The sequence below is a fragment of the Aulonocara sp. 'chitande type north' Nkhata Bay genome, linkage group LG12, assembly GCF_057382095.1.
Source record: "Aulonocara sp. 'chitande type north' Nkhata Bay isolate Kocher_YH1m ecotype deep benthic linkage group LG12, A_spYH_male_GT1.1, whole genome shotgun sequence".
In the NCBI taxonomy this organism is placed as follows: domain Eukaryota; kingdom Metazoa; phylum Chordata; class Actinopteri; order Cichliformes; family Cichlidae; genus Aulonocara; species Aulonocara sp. 'chitande type north' Nkhata Bay.
The window spans coordinates 17,545,290-17,566,837 of NC_141355.1; the positions used below are offsets into that span (position 1 = coordinate 17,545,290).

General features: G+C 41.0%; 1 protein-coding gene across 3 annotated transcripts in view; it reads left to right on the plus strand.

Moving 5' to 3' along the window:
- LOC147317215 (GDNF family receptor alpha-2-like) overlaps nt 1-21,548 on the plus strand; it is a 72,893-nt gene that overhangs the window by 34,073 nt on the left and 17,272 nt on the right. For all 3 annotated transcript variants that reach the window (XM_086313964.1, XM_086313965.1, XM_086313966.1), the window contains exons 4-5: nt 2,043-2,421; nt 20,941-21,053. In XM_086313964.1, coding sequence (XP_086170090.1) covers nt 2,043-2,421; nt 20,941-21,053 — 492 coding nt within the window. The remainder of the gene's footprint in view (nt 1-2,042; nt 2,422-20,940; nt 21,054-21,548) is intronic.

Sequence of the window (21,548 nt, forward strand, 5' to 3'; positions counted from 1 at the left end):
AGGATTGATAATGTGCGATGCACCACTTGGAAACAACACAAGTTCTGTAGCACACACCTCTAAAATAAATGGTCTTCTTCCTGCTCCTGGCTGTCTGATAGACACAGAGTGAGATTGGTTCTGCTGAATAAGAGATGAATCTCTCTGAGTGTCACCAAGCTGCCACGACCTCTGAAATATCATTATCTACAGGGTAGGCAGGTTAACTTCTCTAATATACCCTGAATACAAGAGAGGGGTGCCACAAGTGAACATGAACCTGCTTTATTACTGTTATATCTCAGAAAAGCATGGTTTTGTTTTTTTTTACTGCAGCTGTGGTATATCTGAGGACATCCTCCTAACATAACTAATGATGTAATCTTTTTTCCATGTGTGTGCTGACCAGTGATTGCACTGTCTTAGTTTGTGATGACACTAGAAATAAATGAGGGGACTCGATCTTAGATTAGTGGATTAAGCGTGAAGGGTTTACAGCAGTCATTTCAAGTGCTTGAGCTTACCATGTCTTGAGCAGATGCTACAGTATTTACTGCTATTTCCCATTTGCCAGCATTCACATAAATAAAAGCTCTTGTCAATATTTTCCCAGGGATGCCAGCTTGCTTTACATTTCTCCATTAAACTAATGAGTATGATAGAAGAGTCCTTGTTTGCTACATTTGTTAAATAACTTAAAATTGTAACTATTATTAGTGTTAAATTGAGGTAAATATTGTGATGTACTAATATGATGGTAATCGTGCCATGCTGTTATCTAGAAACAGATCATTTATCCATCCATTTGGAATCATATATTAATTTATTCATATTTCACTCAAGGTCTGAAACAGACTAAATCAATAATTCAGTTGGAGTGAATGGAGCTGGCTGCTAGTATCCCTCTGGTGGCTTACTGTTGGTAGGAGAAACAGAGGAACATATCAGAGATTCAAGGATTATTGTTTTGTTTGTTCATGGTACTTTGCAGCCAAGCCAAATCTAAACGATATCAGATTAATGATGTTGAGTCAGAGGCTCAGCGGAAAGATTTTTATTCCTCTCAGTTCTCGCACAGATGCTTGGTCAAGACAGGTAGCATACTGGGTAATGCTTTACGGCAACTGTGTCAGAGTACAAGTAAAATCTGAAAATGGGGACGTTTAATAAAGCATTTCTTTAAAACACAAAGATGATGGGAAGCCCGAGAAGCCTCGAGAAAAATAAGTACATCATCACCAGTGGGTTTCAGCTTTTCCACATCCAGTCACTCTGCTGTTATTATAACGAAATGCTACGGCCATAAAGCAGAGAAACACGTCAGCGTGGCTCCTTGGCTTAATCATCCTCAGTGTGTGGTGTTACGGACAATCGGTAATGTCTTTGTCAGTAAGAGTGCAGTAAAACTGATGATGATTCTGGCTCAGAAGAAATTAACAGTCACACTCACAACGGGATCCGTTCTTGAAGACTTCCAGCTCAAACCTTTCTTGACCCTGTTACAGAAACTCCAACAATTAGGCCCCTCCCACCCTTCAGAAATTTTAACAAATCCCATTGGATACAAAGCCGTCCAGTGGGATTGGACGCTTTGGCAGCCCAGTTATGCTTGACACCCTCACTTAAGATCAGTTTTTCAGCTGGCACGGTTGAAATCTTTCAATTCTCCACTGCTGTTCTTACTGTTTGCCATTTAACGTGTCATTGTGAGAGAGTGTGCGTTTACTAAAATATTACAATCTAAAGATAAGATGTATGTTTTTTGTTCATTTAGTTTGTAATGCATTTCACAAATGCATTTTTATTAATGTTGTGAGGATACCTTTGTGTAAATGTGGAGCTATAAAAAGGTGACGATTCTTTCAGTAAAATCATGTTTTACTAATAAAAATATTTTTTTATAAGTTTGCAGTGACATGACGTGAAGGCTTTTACTTCTTTTTAACTGAAATGTTTTCTACCCAAAGACAGGACATGTGACACTAATCATCGAAGTGTAAACGTTTTTTCTCTTTGGGCTTAATAAACTGACAGAGTTCTCTCTCTTGTATTTTTATGAACAGCAGCCGTCACAGTGACCCAGAAAGGTTTCCACTGTCCTGATACAGAGAGGGACTGCAACCCCTGCCTTGATGCAGCCAAAGCATGCAACTTAAATGGGAGCTGCAAGAGGCAACGTGCTTCTTACATCAACATATGCAGCAAAGCAGACTTCAAACCGGGAGAAACTTGCAGCAGGAAGCGCTGCCATAAGGCCCTGAGGACTTTCTTAGACCGAGTGCCCAGTGAGTTCACCCACCGGCTGCTCTTCTGCCCCTGCCAGACTACAGGCTGCGCTGAGCGACGCAGGCAAACAATTGTGCCCGACTGCTCCTATAAAGATAAGGACAAACCCAACTGTCTGGAGCTACGGAAGGTCTGTCACCAGGACCCTCTGTGCAGGTGATGGAAACAGACAGGGTTGGGGTGGCGGGTTTGGGTATATATAATGGCCAGAAGAACATTTTTCTGTGCGGTATGTGGCTAGTGTTAGAAGTGCTGTGAAAAAGTATTTGCCCATTCCTGATCTTTTTTTCTTTTGTCACACTTAGATGTTTCAGATTATTAAACAAATTTTAATATTAGTCAAAGATAACCAAGACGACGATCGAAGATCAGTGACTCATCCAGAACCCAGACCAACATGTAAAGAACTGCGGGCCTAATTCGCCTCAGTTAAGGTCAGAGTTCATGATTCAAAAGTAAGATAGAGACTGGGCAAAAATGGCATCCATGGGAAAGTTTAAGGAGAAAACCACGGCTGACCAAAAACAACACAAAGCTCGTCTCACATATGCCAAAAATATTCTGATGAAAACATTCGGTGGACTGATGACACAAAAGATGAAGGGTTTTGGAAGGTCTGAGTCACATTACATCTGGTGTAAAACTAACAGCATTTCATAACAAATCATCATAGCAATAGTCAAACATGGTGGTGGTAGTGTGATGGTCGGAGGCTGCTTTGCTTCTCCATCACCAGGAAGATTTGTTCTCATTGAAGGAACCATGAACTCTGCTCTCTACCAGAAAATCCAGGATGTCTGGCCATCATGTTGTGCCCTGAAGCTCAAGCTCACTTAAGTTAGCGCAGCAAAGATACAAAACACAACAGCATGTCCACCTCTGAATAGCTTGGTTTAGGAGTGGCCTAGTCGACTGAGATTCTTTGGCATGAACTCAAACACATCGTTCATGCTTGAAAACCCTTCAGAAGAGAGCCAGTTATCGCAAATGCTTGATTGTAGTTCTTGGTACCAAGGGTGGCACAAACAGTTATATGGTTTAAGGGGCAAATAGTTTGTCACACAGGCCCAAGTAGGATTGGATAGCTTCTTTCCTTTAAAAAATTACATCATCATCATTTGAAAACTGCATTTCATATTTACTCAGTTTATCAAATATTAAGGTTTGTTTAATGATCTGAAACAATAAGAAATCAAGTAGCTCTGTGTATGGATGAGGATACATGCTTCTGTGTTAGCAAACCGGCTTTGGTTATTTGACTGAAAGATCTGGCTCATCTGGTTCATAATAATAGTAAATTAATTGACAAGTAAAAATGAAGCACTGAATTAGTGCATTGTTTTCGATGGCTTTTTCTGTCTTCCAATGTCATATCTTAAAGGTTTTTTTTGTTCTGCCCTACGTTTGCCAGTAACAGTAATTAGACTTTAAGGGAAGCTGTGGCTATTAGATGCAGGATGAAGATGTGAGGCAAAGTTGGAGGAACAGTGCTCAATTAAGCTGAACAAAACATTAGTGAATCACTCTGGCTGCGTGGGGCATCTATTGGATTCAGAGGCCAGATTCAATTCACTTCCACCCAGCCGTGGCATGTTTCTTTGTCTTAGTGCCACTGAAAGCAGGTGAAGCACAACAGTTGTTGCCAAATCAGCTGTCAAGCTCTTTTCGTTCTTTTTTTTTAACCTCCGTACCGTGTGCTACATCTGGCCATCAACAAGCTTCATGCCCAGCCAGTTGTAGAAGTACTCTGAATTCATTTGTCTAATAGAAAAAAAAATTCCAGTAATTTTAAGCATTTAAAAACTCATTTATGAGCCTAATGGGGTTCAACCAATCATTAGACCCTTGAAAGCTCACTGCTAAAAATAATACTCGTGATATGAAAATTAACAGAAGGGAAAACTTTTGGCTACTTTTTCATTTCCCAGTGTGACAAGTGATTAGGCAGCTGATAGAAGTCTCTTTCCAATTATATTACAAGTGAAAGTCGAAAATAACTGGTTTGTTATCTACTCAAGATCCCTGAAACTCAGAAACAGCCTCTTCTTTAAAAAAGTATTTTTTTTAAATAATTACTGTTTTAATCTTTGTGGTTTTTGTGTCCGAAACAAAAACCACAACATTGAAAAAAAATCACTTAAAGCATCTTTAAAAACCTCATCCGCTAATCTCCTTATTAAAAAACGTCGTAGGTGTGAAAGTCAAAGTGACACACTGTTTTTCTCACTTTTGGGAAATCTCGACACACGCACTTATATTCTTAAAAACAAGAATGATACCATTGCAAACACTGAAATTAGTCGAGCTAATGACGCACAGCATTTTTGGAGAGCAGCATTTCTCTGAACGTGCACTTCCAACCTTGTTCCTCAGAGGTGAGCAGCCTTCGAATCGAGTGTTAATGGCAAAAGCATAATTTCTCTCCACCAACACTAAATCCAATCGCACTGTTAAAGTAGTGAAAGTCTATCACCTCTCCTCCAATTTATGATTGTCTCGATAATTACCTGCTTGCCTGCTTTGTGTAATCTGTTTTCAGGCTGAGTTGCTTTCTTTGACCTTTAGACCCTGAGGTGTCTGTGCTGTGTGCCTCCTTATTGAGAAAGATGAAATAGAACGTTAAAGCTCATTATCTGTTGCTGCGTAATGCCCCACCGAGGTCAACAGCTCGATGAGCGCGTACGCACTCACACAGCGTGGCGGCACCTGTGTATCGACAGAGCAATTCAGGAGCTGCACATGCACACGCAGATCCTCGCGTACAACCAATTTGAGCTTGAACGTAATTCTGATAATCCACTGTTTGTGCATTCCCCTGCAGTGAATAAGTGCTGCCATGCAAGAGAATGTCACTACGATTCAATTACACCGGGCTGACACTGTTCTCAAATTGGTGCTCTTTTTTTTCGTGCTGTGGGATGCCTGTTATCACGCCGTCCTGCGACGTATTCCTCTGTCTGTTGCATGATGTCACACACTACAGGATCGCTATACGTCCTTAAAGATTGTGGAAACATTTAGCTTTTTTATTTGATCTGATAATTCACTAGAATATTAAGACATCACCCTCTTAATTAACACTTGTTCAGTCGCTCTCTAATTTACTATTATCGAGTATGCTGTATAAGCAGAATGATAAAACTACTTTGTCATGCTAATGAAGACGAAGTCCCCAGTTTGCGGTATATTTTGCGAAATCCTGGTGATAATCACAATGAACAGTCTTCGAAGGAGCCCTCTTTTTAAACACAGAACACAGCAGTGTCTCGGCAGAGGAAACTTTCATTGGCTCCCTTCTTCCCTCTCAGAGATTTGTTGATAAAACCAGCGGAAGATCACTCAAAGACAGGCCTGTGTTCCCCGGGGATGCCTGTCTGACGCCAAACAGGGGATGTGCAGCAAGCCCAAACCTATTTCGTTTTAACACAAGGGACAGTTTGAGTGAGGGAGGAGGGAGAGATAATGAGACGGAGAGAGGAGGAGGAGGAAGAGGAGGGTCTCAGAATCGATTTGGGCCGCACAACTATACTGCAGCAGGTTGGAGGTCAGTGGTTTGGTCACACGGCTGTGGATCTCTGCAGCAGACTCCACAGGCCATTTCAAATTCAAGCATAGCTCCCTGAAATATACTCTGCTAAAGAAGGGTCACAGCTCAAAACACACCCTCATCTATTTTATTATTTATTGTAAACTCTTAAAGACTGCAATTTCCTACTTTACACTAATAAAAAGCCCTCAGCTACTTTATTTTTGGAGTTTTACCATGAGCGTGTTGGATGCCAAATTGGCGACGATTTTACCTTTGGGGACTATTCAGATCGCTGCAGGTGGAGCCTAGAGCTCAATCAAACAAAGACTAAATATTTGAAAAGATTTCAAATAGCTAATCTTGGCTTGGGCTTAGATGGCATATTGCTCTGGAAGATTTCCTTCTCTTCCTCGTCTCTGAGGAGGCAATTGTTGACATACCCTGGGGCTGTAGATGGACAGAGAACAAGCATTAAATGGAGCAGCTCTTATTTCTTACAGCTTGTTGTACTTCCACCACAGTTATTACATTATTACCTTCCATAATCCTGCGCAGGGAGACAAAAACAGATTTTTTTTCCCTATTTCCCTTGCTTCCTCTCCTTTCTACTTCTCCACCTTGTGGTATCGCAATCCTTCCTGTGGATCCAACAGCTATTCATTTGGGACTGCCGAGTCCTCAGAGTGACAATAGGCTATATTTGGATGCACTGTTTTGGGGTACTGTAGTGTGTGTGTGTGTAAGTATGTGTGCACATGTATTCATTCAGAGAAATTCCCTGTCCATTTCCATGTCACCTTATGCAACACAAGCTCAATGAAGCCCATCCCAAAGAGCACTGAGCTGTGTATGTGTACTGTATTGATTGTCTAGGCGATCAATGCAACACTTTTATCTTTGATTTATTTCCCCTGGTCTTCAGGCTCACTGGGTGCTCTTTGATTGAGTTCTTTGGCCACTGGGTTTCAAAGTGGGCAGCAGAGAGAGACAATCGATCCCTGTACAGGTAACCTGACCCAGTTTGAGAGAAATAGTGTTATCAGTCTACTTTTGCTTACAGAAAAAAAAAAAACAGGGTATTGCATCCTCCCCCCTCTCACACATACACACAGAGCCCTGAATCAACAGTCTTCTCTGTTGCATCCAACAATTCAAGCCTCCACTGCGGGAGAACAGCGTAGGGGGAATGACTGCCCCACATGGCATTAACCTGAAGTTTCTGAGATGAAGCTGAAAGAAATCGCAATGCTGTTGCCCTTTTATCTGAAGTTTTGCTCTCACACATTCACTCACATACACCTTTGTTCTCTTGCACTTGTGAGGAACCTCACCATGATCCCTGGTCTCTAATCCTTAGCTTTCCAGTCACACGTAGGTCAGTTCTGCAGTTTTAATAAGCATCCAACACTTATATGCGTGGAAGCTGTTTTCTCTGAAAATGAAGTAATACAACATCTACAGGAACAGCGGCCACAGAGATATAATAACTATTTCTCAGGAAGATGACTACTACAGTGTGTGTGGGAATATGTATGTATGTATTAATCTGTTAAATGGTCCATTATGTTCACATTTATTTGGTAACTTAGCTTTCTCCTCCAGATGCTTTGAAGCTAAAACAATTAGCTGAAAAACATAAAATCCCTCTGAGGTAAGTGGAGCAAAGTCTGGTGATAATTCTCTGCTGCTTTATCACTACTCCCTACCTATTTACTCCAGCAGTTCTATGTAGTTAAAGCAGTAGCTTTCTAGAACATCAACCGGCATGATGTAGCTTTAATATTATTCTACTTTCTGGTCCACTTGGTGTCTACTTGTTAGACATTCAAACATGGTGGAGATATTGTGATGGTCTGAGGCTGTTATGTCACTTCAGGACCTGGATGACTATAACTGAAGGAATCATGACTTCGGCTCACGACAGAGATCTGAAATGCAGTTTCATTCACCTCTGAGTCTCTCAAAGAAAACAAAACGAAGTGGCCTAGTCCAGCGGTCCCCAACACACGAGCCACAGTGGTCCGTGAGTCGTTTGGTACCAGGCCACAAGAGTTGAGGCTCGGGTGTGAAATCTATGGTTTTCAGGTTTGTTTTTCTTATCTAAACTCATTTTCCCAGGGTCTTTTCCTGTGTTGTAGTTGTGTGTCTTATTTTGGAAGAAAGATTTACATGTAACCATAGCGACCAGAGAGCATTAAGGGGCAGAGAGGAGGATGTTACTCTCAATGTTGTTGGCGCATTTCAGGAGGACGCTGCTAATAAAGTTACACAATTACACAGTGAATTAGAATGCATTATTATATTTACAAAATACCACAGTTTGTGTCTTGGTCGTATCATTTTATTTTGTTGTATTTATCCGCAACACCTTAAAGGCCGATCCATGAAAATATTGTCTGTGGTGCAAAAAAGGTTGGGGACCACTGGCCTAGTCAAAGTCTGGAGCTGAAGCCAACTCCAGTGTAGCTGAATTAAAATAATTCCCCAAAGAAGAGCAATGTGAAAATTTCACTGGTATCTCAAACACTTGAGTGCAGTTCTTGCTCCCAGGGGTGGCACAACCTTTTATTGGGTTTTTGATTTGAATAGATTTGAATAGCCATGAATAGATTTATTCCTTTAATAAATGAAATCATTGTTTAAAAACTGCATTTTGTATTTACTTGGATTACCCTTGCCTAATATTAAAATGAGTTTTTGTGATCTTAAATATATGCTGAACAATAAGAAATCAAGAAAGCAAATACTTTTTTCACAGCACTGTACCTTGTAGTGTAGGGGCAATAACAAGTTTGTGCAAAACAACAGAGGGTATGCAGATAAAATTGACATTTCTTTGACTGTGCTGGACTGTGGCCTACTTGCCACTATAGAAAGTTTAATACTTAAGTGTATACAGGATTGATTAGCTGTGCAGCAACAAACTAAACAAACTAAAATGGAAGAAGAAATACTTAATGAATGAAGCAAGGCAGCTAAAACACCTTCTATGTAAGTTTGTATTCTGTATCATTGTATCCAGTGTTAATATCTAATTATGACTTATATTGCAGATTTAAATCTAAATCCATTCTTACAGGTAAAACTAAGGTTAATCTCTTTAACACTACTGAAGAAGAAAGGACTGACTGAGCTGTCCTCGCTTTCCAGAATTTTTCCCACTCTCAACATCTGAGGACAGCGTATAAAAGCATACGCGTAGACAGAAGATCTTCCTTACTTATCCTCAAAAGTCTGGGCTCAAGGCAATACCTGGACTCTGTCTTTTTTCTGGTAACATTACAAGCCATCGAAGTGAATGTCTTTTCTGATAGTGTTAAGCTGGCTTTGCAAGCAAAGCGTGTGTCAATTGGCGACCTTTTCCTTGTGCATAGTACAGTTTGTGGCTTTAATCAGGCATCGGCTTCAGCGGATACGTGCTTAGCTTGCTGGATACACATGAGAGCACCACAAGGAGTGAAAGAGAAGTAAAAGAGAGTATAAAAGAGTAAGGGAGGTAGAGGGAGTGAGATGGGGGACTCAGTGGAACAAAAAGAGTTGCGCATTTCATTCCAATGTATGGATTAGTAAATGCATTTACTTTCCTAATTCTAATCTCGGAGGGAACATGGTATAACGGAAAGCTGTAGTGATTACTAAATGTTCTCGGACCAGAGAAACTTTCCATAGCTATAAGTACAGTCGGGGGAAGTAACCCTTTCTTGTGTATGAGCTGGAGATGATTATATTGCTTGCAACTTTGCTTTAAGGGTCCTTTTTAGTTCCTCTTTCAGCGTAGGTACTCCTTGAGTGTGCTCCAGTGGTACCATATCTATTATTAATGCCAACATTATCAATAGGGCTTCCGATTTATCTACTGTACGATCGCTGTGTGGTTTTGAATGTGTCAATTAAGGCCGACTCGTTCACCTCTTAATCACCGTTACTTTCAGATTCTCTTTATACTTACAGAGACTTGCTAAAAGCTGCTGCATGTAATGCTTTCTATAAACATTTCCACTGAATCATTTTGCATGTGGCTGATATTTAATTATTATTATTTAATTATTGGTAACAACAGTATGTCAGCATTTTGCTTTTTTTTTTTAGGAAAAGTGAATCTACTTGTTTGATGTGTTCACTTTGACTGGTTCGTTTGTCTTTTGGAAACTCAAACAAGTACAAGTTTAAACAAACTATTCACTTTTTATCAAAGCTCACACTGCTGGACAGCGTGTGCCATATATCAAACATCTTTCAAAATTCTATTTTGTTTTATTTATATATTGCTCGTTCACATCTCAAGACATTTTGCAATATGTTGTAAGTTAAATATGGGCTTCTACAATATTAGATAAGGAACCCCAACATTTCAGCTTTGCCCATTGAGGAAGCTCATGACAAACGGAGAGGAATGTCTCATTTTAAACAGAAAGAGATCTTTAGCAGAGCTAGACTCACAGAGGAAAAGCCATCTGTCACAACCATTTTGGGGCTGAGGGGAAAGCGAGCACAGAGCAGAGGAGGACAGAGCGAAGGAAACAAGAGGAGAAAACAGAGTGAAGAGAGTAGTTGAGAAGCACTCCTCAGTGCATCATGGGAAGTCTTCCAACATCCTGAGCCTTTAGCAGTTTAACTAAGGGGTGGTTCGGTGTCACCTGATCCAACCCTAACTATAAGCTTCACAAAAAAGGAAGGTTTTAAGCTGATTATTAAAAGTAGAGAAGGCGCCTGTCTCCTCAACCCGAGCTTGGAGCTGGTTCCACAGGAGAGGGGTCTGATAGTTGAAGGCTCTACATCCTATTGTACTTTTAGTCTGAGAGCAAAGTGCTCTGTTGGGATGATATGGTACTACAAGGTCTTTAATATGTAATGGGGCCTTATCAGAGAGGAGAAAGATCTTTTAATTGAATTCTGGATTTAACAGGAAGCCAATGAAGAGTACGTAGCTTTCTTGTCCCTGTCAATACTCTGCAGTGTTTTGGATTAACTGAAGTCTTTTTAGGAAGCTTTTAGGACAATGTGGTGATAATAAGGAATTACAGTATTTCAGGTTAGAAACAGCAAATCCATGGACTAGTTTTTCAGTATAATTCTGAGACAGGATGTTTGTAAATTTTTCAATATTAAGTTTCTTTTATATTCTTCAACTCACAACAACAGTCGTCTCAAGGTGCTTCATACTGTAAGGCAGCAGTCCCCAGCCTTTTTTGTAAATGGTAAATGGCCTTTTTTGCGCCATGGACCAGTATATGTCCGACAATAATTTCACGGACCAGCCTTAAATGTGTTGGATAAATACAACAAAATAAAACCAGTACTGGTACAAAAAAGAAAGATTTATTCATAACACACGGGAAAAGACCCAGGGAAACCGAGTTAATGATAAAAACGATTAAAAAATAACGCTAAAAACCCTGAAAACCATAAATTTCACACCAGCAAACGACTCACAGACCAGTACCGGTCCGTGGCCCGGGGGTTGGGGACTGCTGCTGTAAGGTACACAACCTACAATATTAGAGGAAAAAGCAAGTATTACACAATCCCCTATGTGCAAGCACGTGGCAGCAGTGGAAAGGAAAAAGAGTTTAATAATTACTAATGATTAAATGCAATAGTGGTGTTTAAACACAGGGAGGGCGAAAAGAGAAGTAACGCTCAGTGCATCATGGGAAGCCCCCCGGCAACTTAAGTCTATTGCAGCATAACTAAGGGATGGTTCAAGGTTCCTTACAGTGGTGCCAAAGGCCGAGGTAAGAGGCCAGTGAAGTATGTGGTTAGTCACAGTGTGTCTCTGGTTTTTAGAGCTGAATACAATCATTTCAGTTTTGCCAAATTTATAACTTCCCTTAACTGATTGCACTTAACAGAGGCAACAAAACAGAAAACATATTGTCAGACTTCCCTTGATGTATTGTCAGAGTTATTACTCACCATGGAAGAAAGAAAACACACTTGATGGGAACTTGGTATGGGTCTTTAAATGAAGTCATAGTCGTTACTTTTCATAATAACAAAATCAAATCTAAAGGTGACAAAGGTATTATTGAATTGAATATTACTCCTGCAGACTTACGCAGTAATTAATCTCTCTGTCACTGGGAGCAGATTGCTTTGTAATGTCACCGGTACAAAATGAGTTCACCAGCAGTGTTTGTACGTTCAATCAAAATCCAACTCTTTAAACTGAGCAAATCAAATCTATCTTTGAAAATTCTGATATTGATTCTTCTTCATATGTTAAGATCCAATAACTCAGCACTGCTAGTTTACAGTTTTGTGACCTGTAAAATGACTTTGAATGCATGAGAAACTGAGGCGGTAAAATAAGCACTGATATTAAAGCCAGTTTCCTGGTCAACAGCATTACTATCGTCCATACGCTGCTCTCTTCAGATGGTCTATCAGATTTCAAATGGTTTTGATCTTGTAGTTAATAATGCAGGACAAACTGTGTCACCAGTCAGTTTTTGTTGGTTTCAATTCTCTGCTGAGTAAGGGGTTGAAAGGTTGTTTCATTTGACAGCTAAGCTAAACTGCCTTGCGCTTTGACTCAATGCCATCTGTGCACAGTTGGCCTTTTAAAGCATTGACTAGGAATCCCAGTGAGTACAGTAGAACTAAACGAGGCAGGCCTCTGTCCAGACACATTTTGGAGAAAATAGCAATGGGTGAAACAGACAGTCACCTCTGACTAGCGCCATCTCAGGGTCACCGGAAGAAGCGTAGGGAGAGAAAGCAGGAAAAGGAGACACTGCAAATTGTCTGTTAGTCGTAAGAAAAAATAACTCTGACAGATGTTATTCTATTTTAATCAAAATATATTCATAGCACTCCACTCACAAGGTAAGTGCTTCATTGTTAGGAGTTTCATAATAGTTTTTTGTCATGTATTGAGCGGTGCAGAATAAAAGAGTGTCAAAACGGTTTAATTGTGAAGAAGAAAAAAAACAACAACATTGCCGGGCCGCATTGTTTGCTTTGGCGTTTAACAGCTAGTGACAAAAGAACTGCTGAGTGCTGTCGACCGAACCACGGTAAAATTTACATGCCATGAATTTGCACATGAGCATCTCTAGCTCATGGCAATTGGTTTACACAAAAGTGACAACAGGACATTAATGAAGAAGGAGAAGAGAGGAGAAGATAAGGTCAGATGGAAAAAAAGAAAGAGGCGAGGTAGCAGAGGGGAAACATCTTTTGTTTTTTTCTTATTTGCTTCATGTAAGAGATATTATGTTGGCAGCTATTGTGTCATGGTTATTGTTATGCTTTCTGTAGATGACTGAGCGATATGGTCTCTAAAGACTCTCTAGGCTAAAGACTGTGGGAAGCGATAAGAGTGAAAAGCCATAATTTCACATTTAACAGAAAGTATCAGCCGTAGAAAAAAACTCATAATTGTAGACAGAGCACAGAGGGGAAATTCTCCAAACCAGCCAGGACTCTCAATGAACTGTTGTTTTTCAAATGAAGCTATTAGACGACTTTGGAGTTTGATAACTGTTTTTCCTTGTTCCTCTCCTCCTTCGCAAGGAAATGGTTTCCAAGACTGACAGTCATCTGATTTAAGTCACATTGTTTGTCATGGGCATCGAGTGATAGGAATAAGAATCCATATAAAAAGCCATTAGTTTTCTATTACTGCCAAGCTGGATGGACAGGCAGTCAGCGCTCAGCCGAATCACTGTGTTTAAAGTGTCAGGTTGGTTGAAAGAAGTCTACCTCTGTGGGGGCTCCCCCTGCCACTTCCCTGGGGGCTGAGTGGCTGAAATGACCATAAAACTCTGTTGAGCTAGACAGCCTGTAATTTCAGCAGTGAGAGGCGCTTTGCCAAGGTATAATGGAAAGCCCGTGGAAGCCATGAAATGCGCTGCATCCTGGTGTTGGAACACCATTGTCTGAACACTCAGGACACCTCTCTAAACTTTAAATTACTGTTTTTAAGCCATCATTGTCTGAAAGAGCTCTGCTTCTAAAAAGAAACACGGTGCTTGTTCAGTTTCTTTAATCTCCCGTGGTCTTTGCCATTCTTACAGAAATCTGACGTTCACATTCTGTATTAGTACAAAAGTAAAAGACCTTTTGCCCATAAGATACGGAAAAATGGCGCTTCGAAAGGTTGCTTTGTGTAGGCACAATAGAGTTGTTCTCTCTCCCCTCTGTCGTATCTTTTTTATCATCTGTACCATGGTTGTGGGTACAAGTGCCTTTTTCACTCTGAATGGAAATGGTTGAGAGGGGCCTTCGAGTGAGGAGGACAAGTGCTGAGAGGGGTTGCTTTGCATTTGTCTGTGTATGTTCTTTTTTTATTATGAAGGCTACTTACAGTGGGGCAAAAAAGTATTTAGCCAGCCACCGATTGTGCAAGTTCCCCCACCTAAAATGATGACAGAGGTCAGTAATTTGCACCAGAGGTACACTTCAACTGTGAGAGACAGAATGTGGAAAAAAAATCCATGAATCCACATGGTAGGATTTGTAAAGAATTTATTCGTAAATCAGGGTGGAAAATAAGTATTTGGTCAATAACAAAAATGCAACTCAATACTTTGTAACATAACCTTTGTTGGCAATAACAGAGGTCAAACGTTTACTATAGGTCTTTACCAGGTTTGCACACACAGTAGCTGGTATTTTGGCCAATTCCTCCATGCAGATCTTCTCGAGAGCAGTGATGTTTTGGGGCTGTCGCCGAGCAACACGGACTTTCAACTCCCGCCACAGATTTTCTATGGGGTTGAGGTCTGGAGACTGGCTAGGCCACTCCAGGACTTTCAAATGCTTCTTACGGAGCCACTCCTTTGTTGCCCGGGCGGTGTGTTTTGGATCATTGTCATGTTGGAAGACCCAGCCTCGTTTCATCTTCAAAGTTCTCACTGATGGAAGGAGGTTTTGGCTCAAAATCTCACGATACATGGCCCCATTCATTCTGTCCTTAACACGGATCAGTCGTCCTGTCCCCTTGGCAGAAAAACAGCCCCATAGCATGATGTTTCCACCCCCATGCTTCACAGTAGGTATGGTGTTCTTGGGATGCAACTCAGTATTCTTCTTCCTCCAAACACGACGAGTTGAGTTTATACCAAAAAGTTCTACTTTGGTTTCATCTGACCACATGACATTCTCCCAATCCTCTGCTGTATCATCCATGTGCTCTCTGGCAAACTTCAGACGGGCCTGGACATACACTGGCTTCAGCAGCGGAACACGTCTGGCACTGCGGGATTTGATTCCCTGCCGTTGTAGTGTGTTACTGATGGTGACCTTTGTTACTTTGGTCCCAGCTCTCTGCAGGTCATTCACCAGGTCCCCCCGTGTGGTTCTGGGATCTTTGCTCACCGTTCTCATGATCATTTAGACCCCACGGGATGAGATCTTGCGTGGAGCCCCAGATCGAGGGAGATTATCAGTGGTCTTGTATGTCTTCCATTTTCTGATGATTGCTCCCACAGTTGATTTTTTCACACCAAGCTGCTTGCCTATTGTAGATTCACTCTTCCCAGTCTGGTGCAGGTCTACAATACTTTTCCTGGTGTCCTTCGAAAGCTCTTTGGTCTTGACCATGGCGGAGTTTGGAGTCTGACTGTTTGAGGCTGTGGACAGGTGTCTTTTATACAGATGATGAGTTCAAACAGGTGCCATTCATACAGGTAATGAGTGGGGGACAGAAAAGCTTCTTACAGAAGACGTTACAGGTCTGTGAGAGCCAGAGATTTTCCTTGTTTGAGGTGACCAAATACTTATTTTCCACCCTAATTTACGAATAAATTCTTTACAAATCCTACCATGTGGATTCATGGATTTTTTTTTCACATTCCGTCTCTCACAGTCTAAGTGTACCTCTGGTGCAAATTACTGACCTCTGTCATCATTTTAAGTGGGGGAACTTGCAGAATCGGTGGCTGACTAAATACTTTTTTGCCCCACTGTATGTATTGTGTGTCGCTATTCGATAGTGCGCGTTTCTGTGTCTACACTCGTCTCTGTGGCGATGGCGGCGCGAGCATAGCGTGGTCAGTTTACTGAAGCGAGGTTTCACATGTGATGTTAGCAGCATGTCATGTCGAGAGGCTCTCTGGGGTGATTTGTAAGGAGGGTGGATGGAGATGGAGTAATGAAGTGTGTCTGAGTGGGGTTTGCTGCTGGAAGTCCAAGCGCCTTTTACGCCACACTGGCTACATTTCTGCTATGATGACACAGACACACAAACAGACAGACAGACATGGGAAATTGTTATATCATTATCCCACATTTAATCTCAGCCAAATATGCTTCTCTCCTCTTTTGAAGACTAACATGACGGCATATTGGTTTTTAAATCACTGCAATAAAAGAAGACCTTTCTCTCTGATAGACTATGCTGTGTCCTTCACAGAAGACAATTTTTTCACAGAAGACTATGTTATTCACAAAAAATAAGATATTAAGTATCATTCCATCTTAGTTATTTCAGAAAAAGGTATAAAAATTATAAATATGTGATCAAATACCAATTCCACTCTAGAATATTTAAGTCTAGCAGTGTGTGAAGACAGAGCCATATGTATATTTTGTTTACATTAACATTGGCCCTTTGAAAACTATTGTGGTGAACAGTAGTTTGCACCATCAGCATATTGTTCTTGTTTTTTAAATGCATTGTATTCATGCATCCCTCGTGCATAAATACAATGCTATAAATGCATAACTCTAATTTTCTTACAGCGTAAGTACAGTATGTGTAACTATTCATAAATAATTTTAGAGTTTTGCTGTACAAAAGTCAAAATTCACATATCTTTTCATGCTTTTCTTTGAAGAAAACATGTCTAAGTTTATATTTTTGGAGGATTTTTATCTCAGACATTTTCAGGCAACTCAACAGGAAAAGACTTCATGTATTTTCCCTGAATGTAAATTTGAGGTAGCTTTATGGAGTCAAGAGGCAGTAAGAGGACAATGCTACTGGCACAAGTGGAGGTACATTTTTACATCTTGTCAGCAGTGGTTGGACAGCAAAACAATAGGAGGGGGAAAAAGGAGCCACAGGAATAAACAGTAATGTGTCTGTTATGGAGAGCTGTGTCGGTCGTGTATACAGTGGCAAAGCTGTTCTCAGGCAAATGAAAGACACACTGAAACTTGTCTGACTCCAGCATAGACATATGCAAATGAAGAAACAAGCAAAAGAAAAAAAAGAAAAAAGAAGATCTTCATCTGAGCAACCTGAATAAAAAACTTTAACTAATAAACAACTCAACTTCTTTCTTTTTTTATGACAACTATGAGGAGATCATTGTGCGGTCCTGTTACTTGTTGGATCTTTCTGTGGACTTTAAATCTTCCTGTAGCATCTCTCTCTCTCTCTCTCTCTCTCTCTCTCTCTCTCTCTCTCTCTCTCTCTCTCTCTCTCTCTCTCTCTCCGTGTGTTGCCAAAATTCTTCTTTGGAGTTCTGCCGTGAGTGTCTATGTTTCGCAGGAAAATTGACAAGACACAGTTGGTGGATTTTTGACCTCTGATAGATGGTCTTGTCTCTCCAGATGGTCTCATGTCTTGCTGTTGCGGCTGTGTACTATCCTTTCTAAAATTCCAGGGTTTGAGCCTTCATTGATATGTTGAAACCAAGATACTTTTTCCAGACTGCTGATTTTGATTTCAGAGTTGATGTCTTGTGGATTGTTAGGTATGAGCTTGGCCTTTCCTTTTTCTGATACCCATACTAAGAGCTGAGGCTTCTTTACCAAGAGGTTCCACCAAGCTTGGGAGTTTTCTTTCTTTCCCTTCAAAGACATGAATATAAAAATGTGGGCTGGTGATTGTTCTTCCTCCAGTGTTAACTGTGCCTTCATGCTGTTTCAAGGCATCTTTCATAATTCTCCAGGTGTATGTTGGAGAGGGTGGTTGAGAGTAGATACTTGATGATATTCCGACTGTAGTACCAGCTGCCCATGCTGTCACTCAAGAGAATAAGGCTTATATGCTTGTCATACAGGTGTTTGCTGATTCAGACCAGGTTGACGTTATCCACAAGGCTGCATGCCACATCCCATCAAAGACCTTCTTGAAAAAGAGCCCGTAGTGGCTGTGGAGCAGAAGGAACAGCAGGTTACAGTGGGGCAAAAAAGTATTTAGTCAGCCACCGATTGTGCAAGTTCCCCCACTTAAAATGATGACAGAGGTCAGTAATTTGCACCAGAGGTACACTTCAACTGTGAGAGACAGAATGTGAAAAAAAAATCCATGAATCCACATGGTAGGATTTGTAAAGAATTTATTCGTAAATCAGGGTGGAAAATAAGTATTTGGTCACCTCAAACAAGGAAAATCTCTGGCTCTCACAGACCTGTAACGTCTCCTGTAAGAAGCTTTTCTGTCCCCCACTCGTTACCTGTATGAATGGCACCTGTTTGAACTCATCATCTGTATAAAAGACACCTGTCCACAGCCTCAAACAGTCAGACTCCAAACTCCGCCTTGGCCAAGACCAAAGAGCTTTCGAAGGACACCAGGAAAAGTATTGTAGACCTGCACCAGACTGGGAAGAGTGAATCTACAATAGGCAAGCAGCTTGGTGTGAAAAAATCAACTGTGGGAGCAATCATCAGAAAATGGAAGACATACAAGACCACTGATAATCTCCCTCGATCTGGGGCTCCACGCAAGATCTCATCCCGTGGGGTCAAAATGATCATGAGAACGGTGAGCAAAGATCCCAGAACCACACGGGGGGACCTGGTGAATGACCTGCAGAGAGCTGGGACCAAAGTAACAAAGGTCGCCATCAGTAACACACTACAACGGCAGGGAATCAAATCCCGCAGTGCCAGACGTGTTCCGCTGCTGAAGCCAGTGCATGTCCAGGCCTGTCTGAAGTTTGCCAGAGAGCACATGGATGATACGGCAGAGGATTGGGAGAATGTCATGTGGTCAGATGAAACCAAAGTAGAACTTTTTGGTATAAACTCAACTCGTCGTGTTTGGAGGAAGAAGAATACTGAGTTGCATCCCAAGAACACCATACCTACTGTGAAGCATGGGGGTGGAAACATCATGCTATGGGGCTGTTTTTCTGCCAAGGGGACAGGACGACTGATCCGTGTTAAGGACAGAATGATTGGGGCCATGTATCGTGAGATTTTGAGCCAAAACCTCCTTCCATCAGTGAGAACTTTGAAGATGAAACGAGGCTGGGTCTTCCAACATGACAATGATCCAAAACACACCGCCCGGGCAACAAAGGAGTGGCTCCGTAAGAAGCATTTGAAAGTCCTGGAGTGGCCTAGCCAGTCTCCAGACCTCAACCCCATAGAAAATCTGTGGCGGGAGTTGAAAGTCCGTGTTGCTCGGCGACAGCCCCAAAACATCACTGCTCTCGAGAAGATCTGCATGGAGGAATGGGCCAAAATACCAGCTACTGTGTGTGCAAACCTGGTAAAGACCTATAGTAAACGTTTGACCTCTGTTATTGCCAACAAAGGTTATGTTACAAAGTATTGAGTTGTATTTTTGTTATTGACCAAATACTTATTTTCCACCCTGATTTACGAATAAATTCTTTACAAATCCTACCATGTGGATTCATGGATTTTTTTTTTCACATTCTGTCTCTCACAGTTGAAGTGTACCTCTGGTGCAAATTACTGACCTCTGTCATCATTTTAAGTGGGGGAACTTGCACAATCGGTGGCTGACTAAATACTTTTTTGCCCCACTGTATATGCTGTTTGGAAGGTTGGTGGTTCGACCCTATGAGGAAGCACTTGGCGACAGTGGGAAGGAAAAAAACCCTTTTAACAGGAAGAAACCTGTGATAGAATCAGGCTTAGGCACAAGCAGCCAAGTGCCATGATGGGCGACAGGACCAAAGACACACTTTGGAAGAGGGCCCAGAGATTAAAAACAACTGATGATTAAATGCTTTGTTGTCTTTAAACTAAGAAATTATTAGCTTAGCTTAGCATTAGAATTGAGATAAAGTTTTTATTTCACCAAAATAATAATGAAACCCTTATCTAGAAATATATGTATGTTGTCTGAAAAAAATGCAAAAAGGGGCACATTCATGTGTGAGTCATCAGACATATAAAGCATCTAATACATATAAATGTGCATATAAATAAAGCATAGTCACTTTTTTCTGTTTCTTTTCTATATGAGGAAAAAGCGCTGTTAAGATAAAACCTCCAGGCGTTCTCATTGGTGTCTGAGTCCAAGTTCATTTCTTTATGTAATTCAAAATATGTCACAATTATGACAGTGATGTGCTTAAATATAATAAAACCCATAATATTTACTTTTGAAAGCCACCATGACATCTGACAATAAAAAAACAGAAGAATGAGCTGCTGGCAACCATTAAGTTCCTTAGAAGGGAGTGGTTATCAGGTAGTGCTGGGTCACTAGCCTATCAACCATTCAACAACCCAGATAGCATATTTCATCAATACTAAACCTATTCTTCTGTATATATGTGTGTTTTTGTGTGTTCACTAGGACAACACAGCCCAAGGTAAATTAAGGTACCTTTGAACTTAAGGCCGAGGGAATGAGTCATGCACAACTCGGAAAGAAGCAAAGAGGAAAAAGAGAAATGCAGTATGGATTGTGATTAACATTGTGGGCAGCTGTGATGTGAACAGTACAGACAGCGCAACTTTACTCACGCTACTCCCAACTTAAGTAGGTTTTACTTAAGTGGATTAGCAATGCCACCCTGGGGGCCTTCACAGACTTAAAGCTCTTATCACAAACACACCGAAACAAAACATACTATTTTTATCAGTCTCCTTGGTTTGTGGGGAAAGTGAGTTCGGGAGATGGTTAAGAGATCCAGGATAAGCACAGAAGCTATGGCCAAAAGAGCCGTATCATATCTTTTCTCATCTTTATACAAAAGCACTACGACTGGGTCTCTGCTGAATATTACTAATAGCTTGTTGGTTATGAGGCATAAGTGTTTGATATTCATGACACCTGTTGTAGAGGCCTGGGAACAGATGTTGTATATACTTTCCCAGTTTGACGCTGGTCATAATTGGCAGGTGCTCTGTAGAAAAAACTGTGCCAAAAAAATTACGCCCAGCTTTTTGTATTTGTGTGTTTTCATCTTGTGCGTGGACTTTATGACTGAGCCTGTGCTTCTCATTCTTTGTCTGTGTTGTGCTTCATGTTTTTTGTGCAGGTCTAGGCTGGCTGATTACAAAGAGAACTGCGGGATGACTCCACACGCAGCGAGCACCTGTCCTAACCAAGACAATCACCAAGCCTGCTTGGCCTCCTTTGCAAGGCTCGTTGGTCAGTACATGGCTACGTTGTGAGAAGAAAATGACGGCAGTGAAATGTGTGGACACAGAAAGGCAGATTCAGAATGTCACTGTTTTTTTTCTACCTTTCACACACATAATGAAATAAAGAAAAATACTCCAAAAACATGAGACAGCGTGCCAGCAGTCCAGGCTGCTTTCATCATGAGGACCAGACAGCAGAGTTAAAACTGATATCTCCACCAGTACACTGGGCATTAGTTCACTACTAGAAGTAATTAGGGAGCAGAGGCACTGAGAGAGTTTTTATTTAATTAAAACACTTGATGAACATCTGTTTGCTTGCAATAAACGTTAAATAAACAATATGTACTGACTAGTAGATGCATATTTTTCAGTCTCAGCCAGCAGCAGCTAGGTAATGCTGTGGCAGTACCACAGAGCTTGCTAAAAAAATAAATCTAAAGGCAAATTTACACAAAAGGGCTTTTTCTGATGCTTAGTGGTTGCTGAAGTGTCCATATTT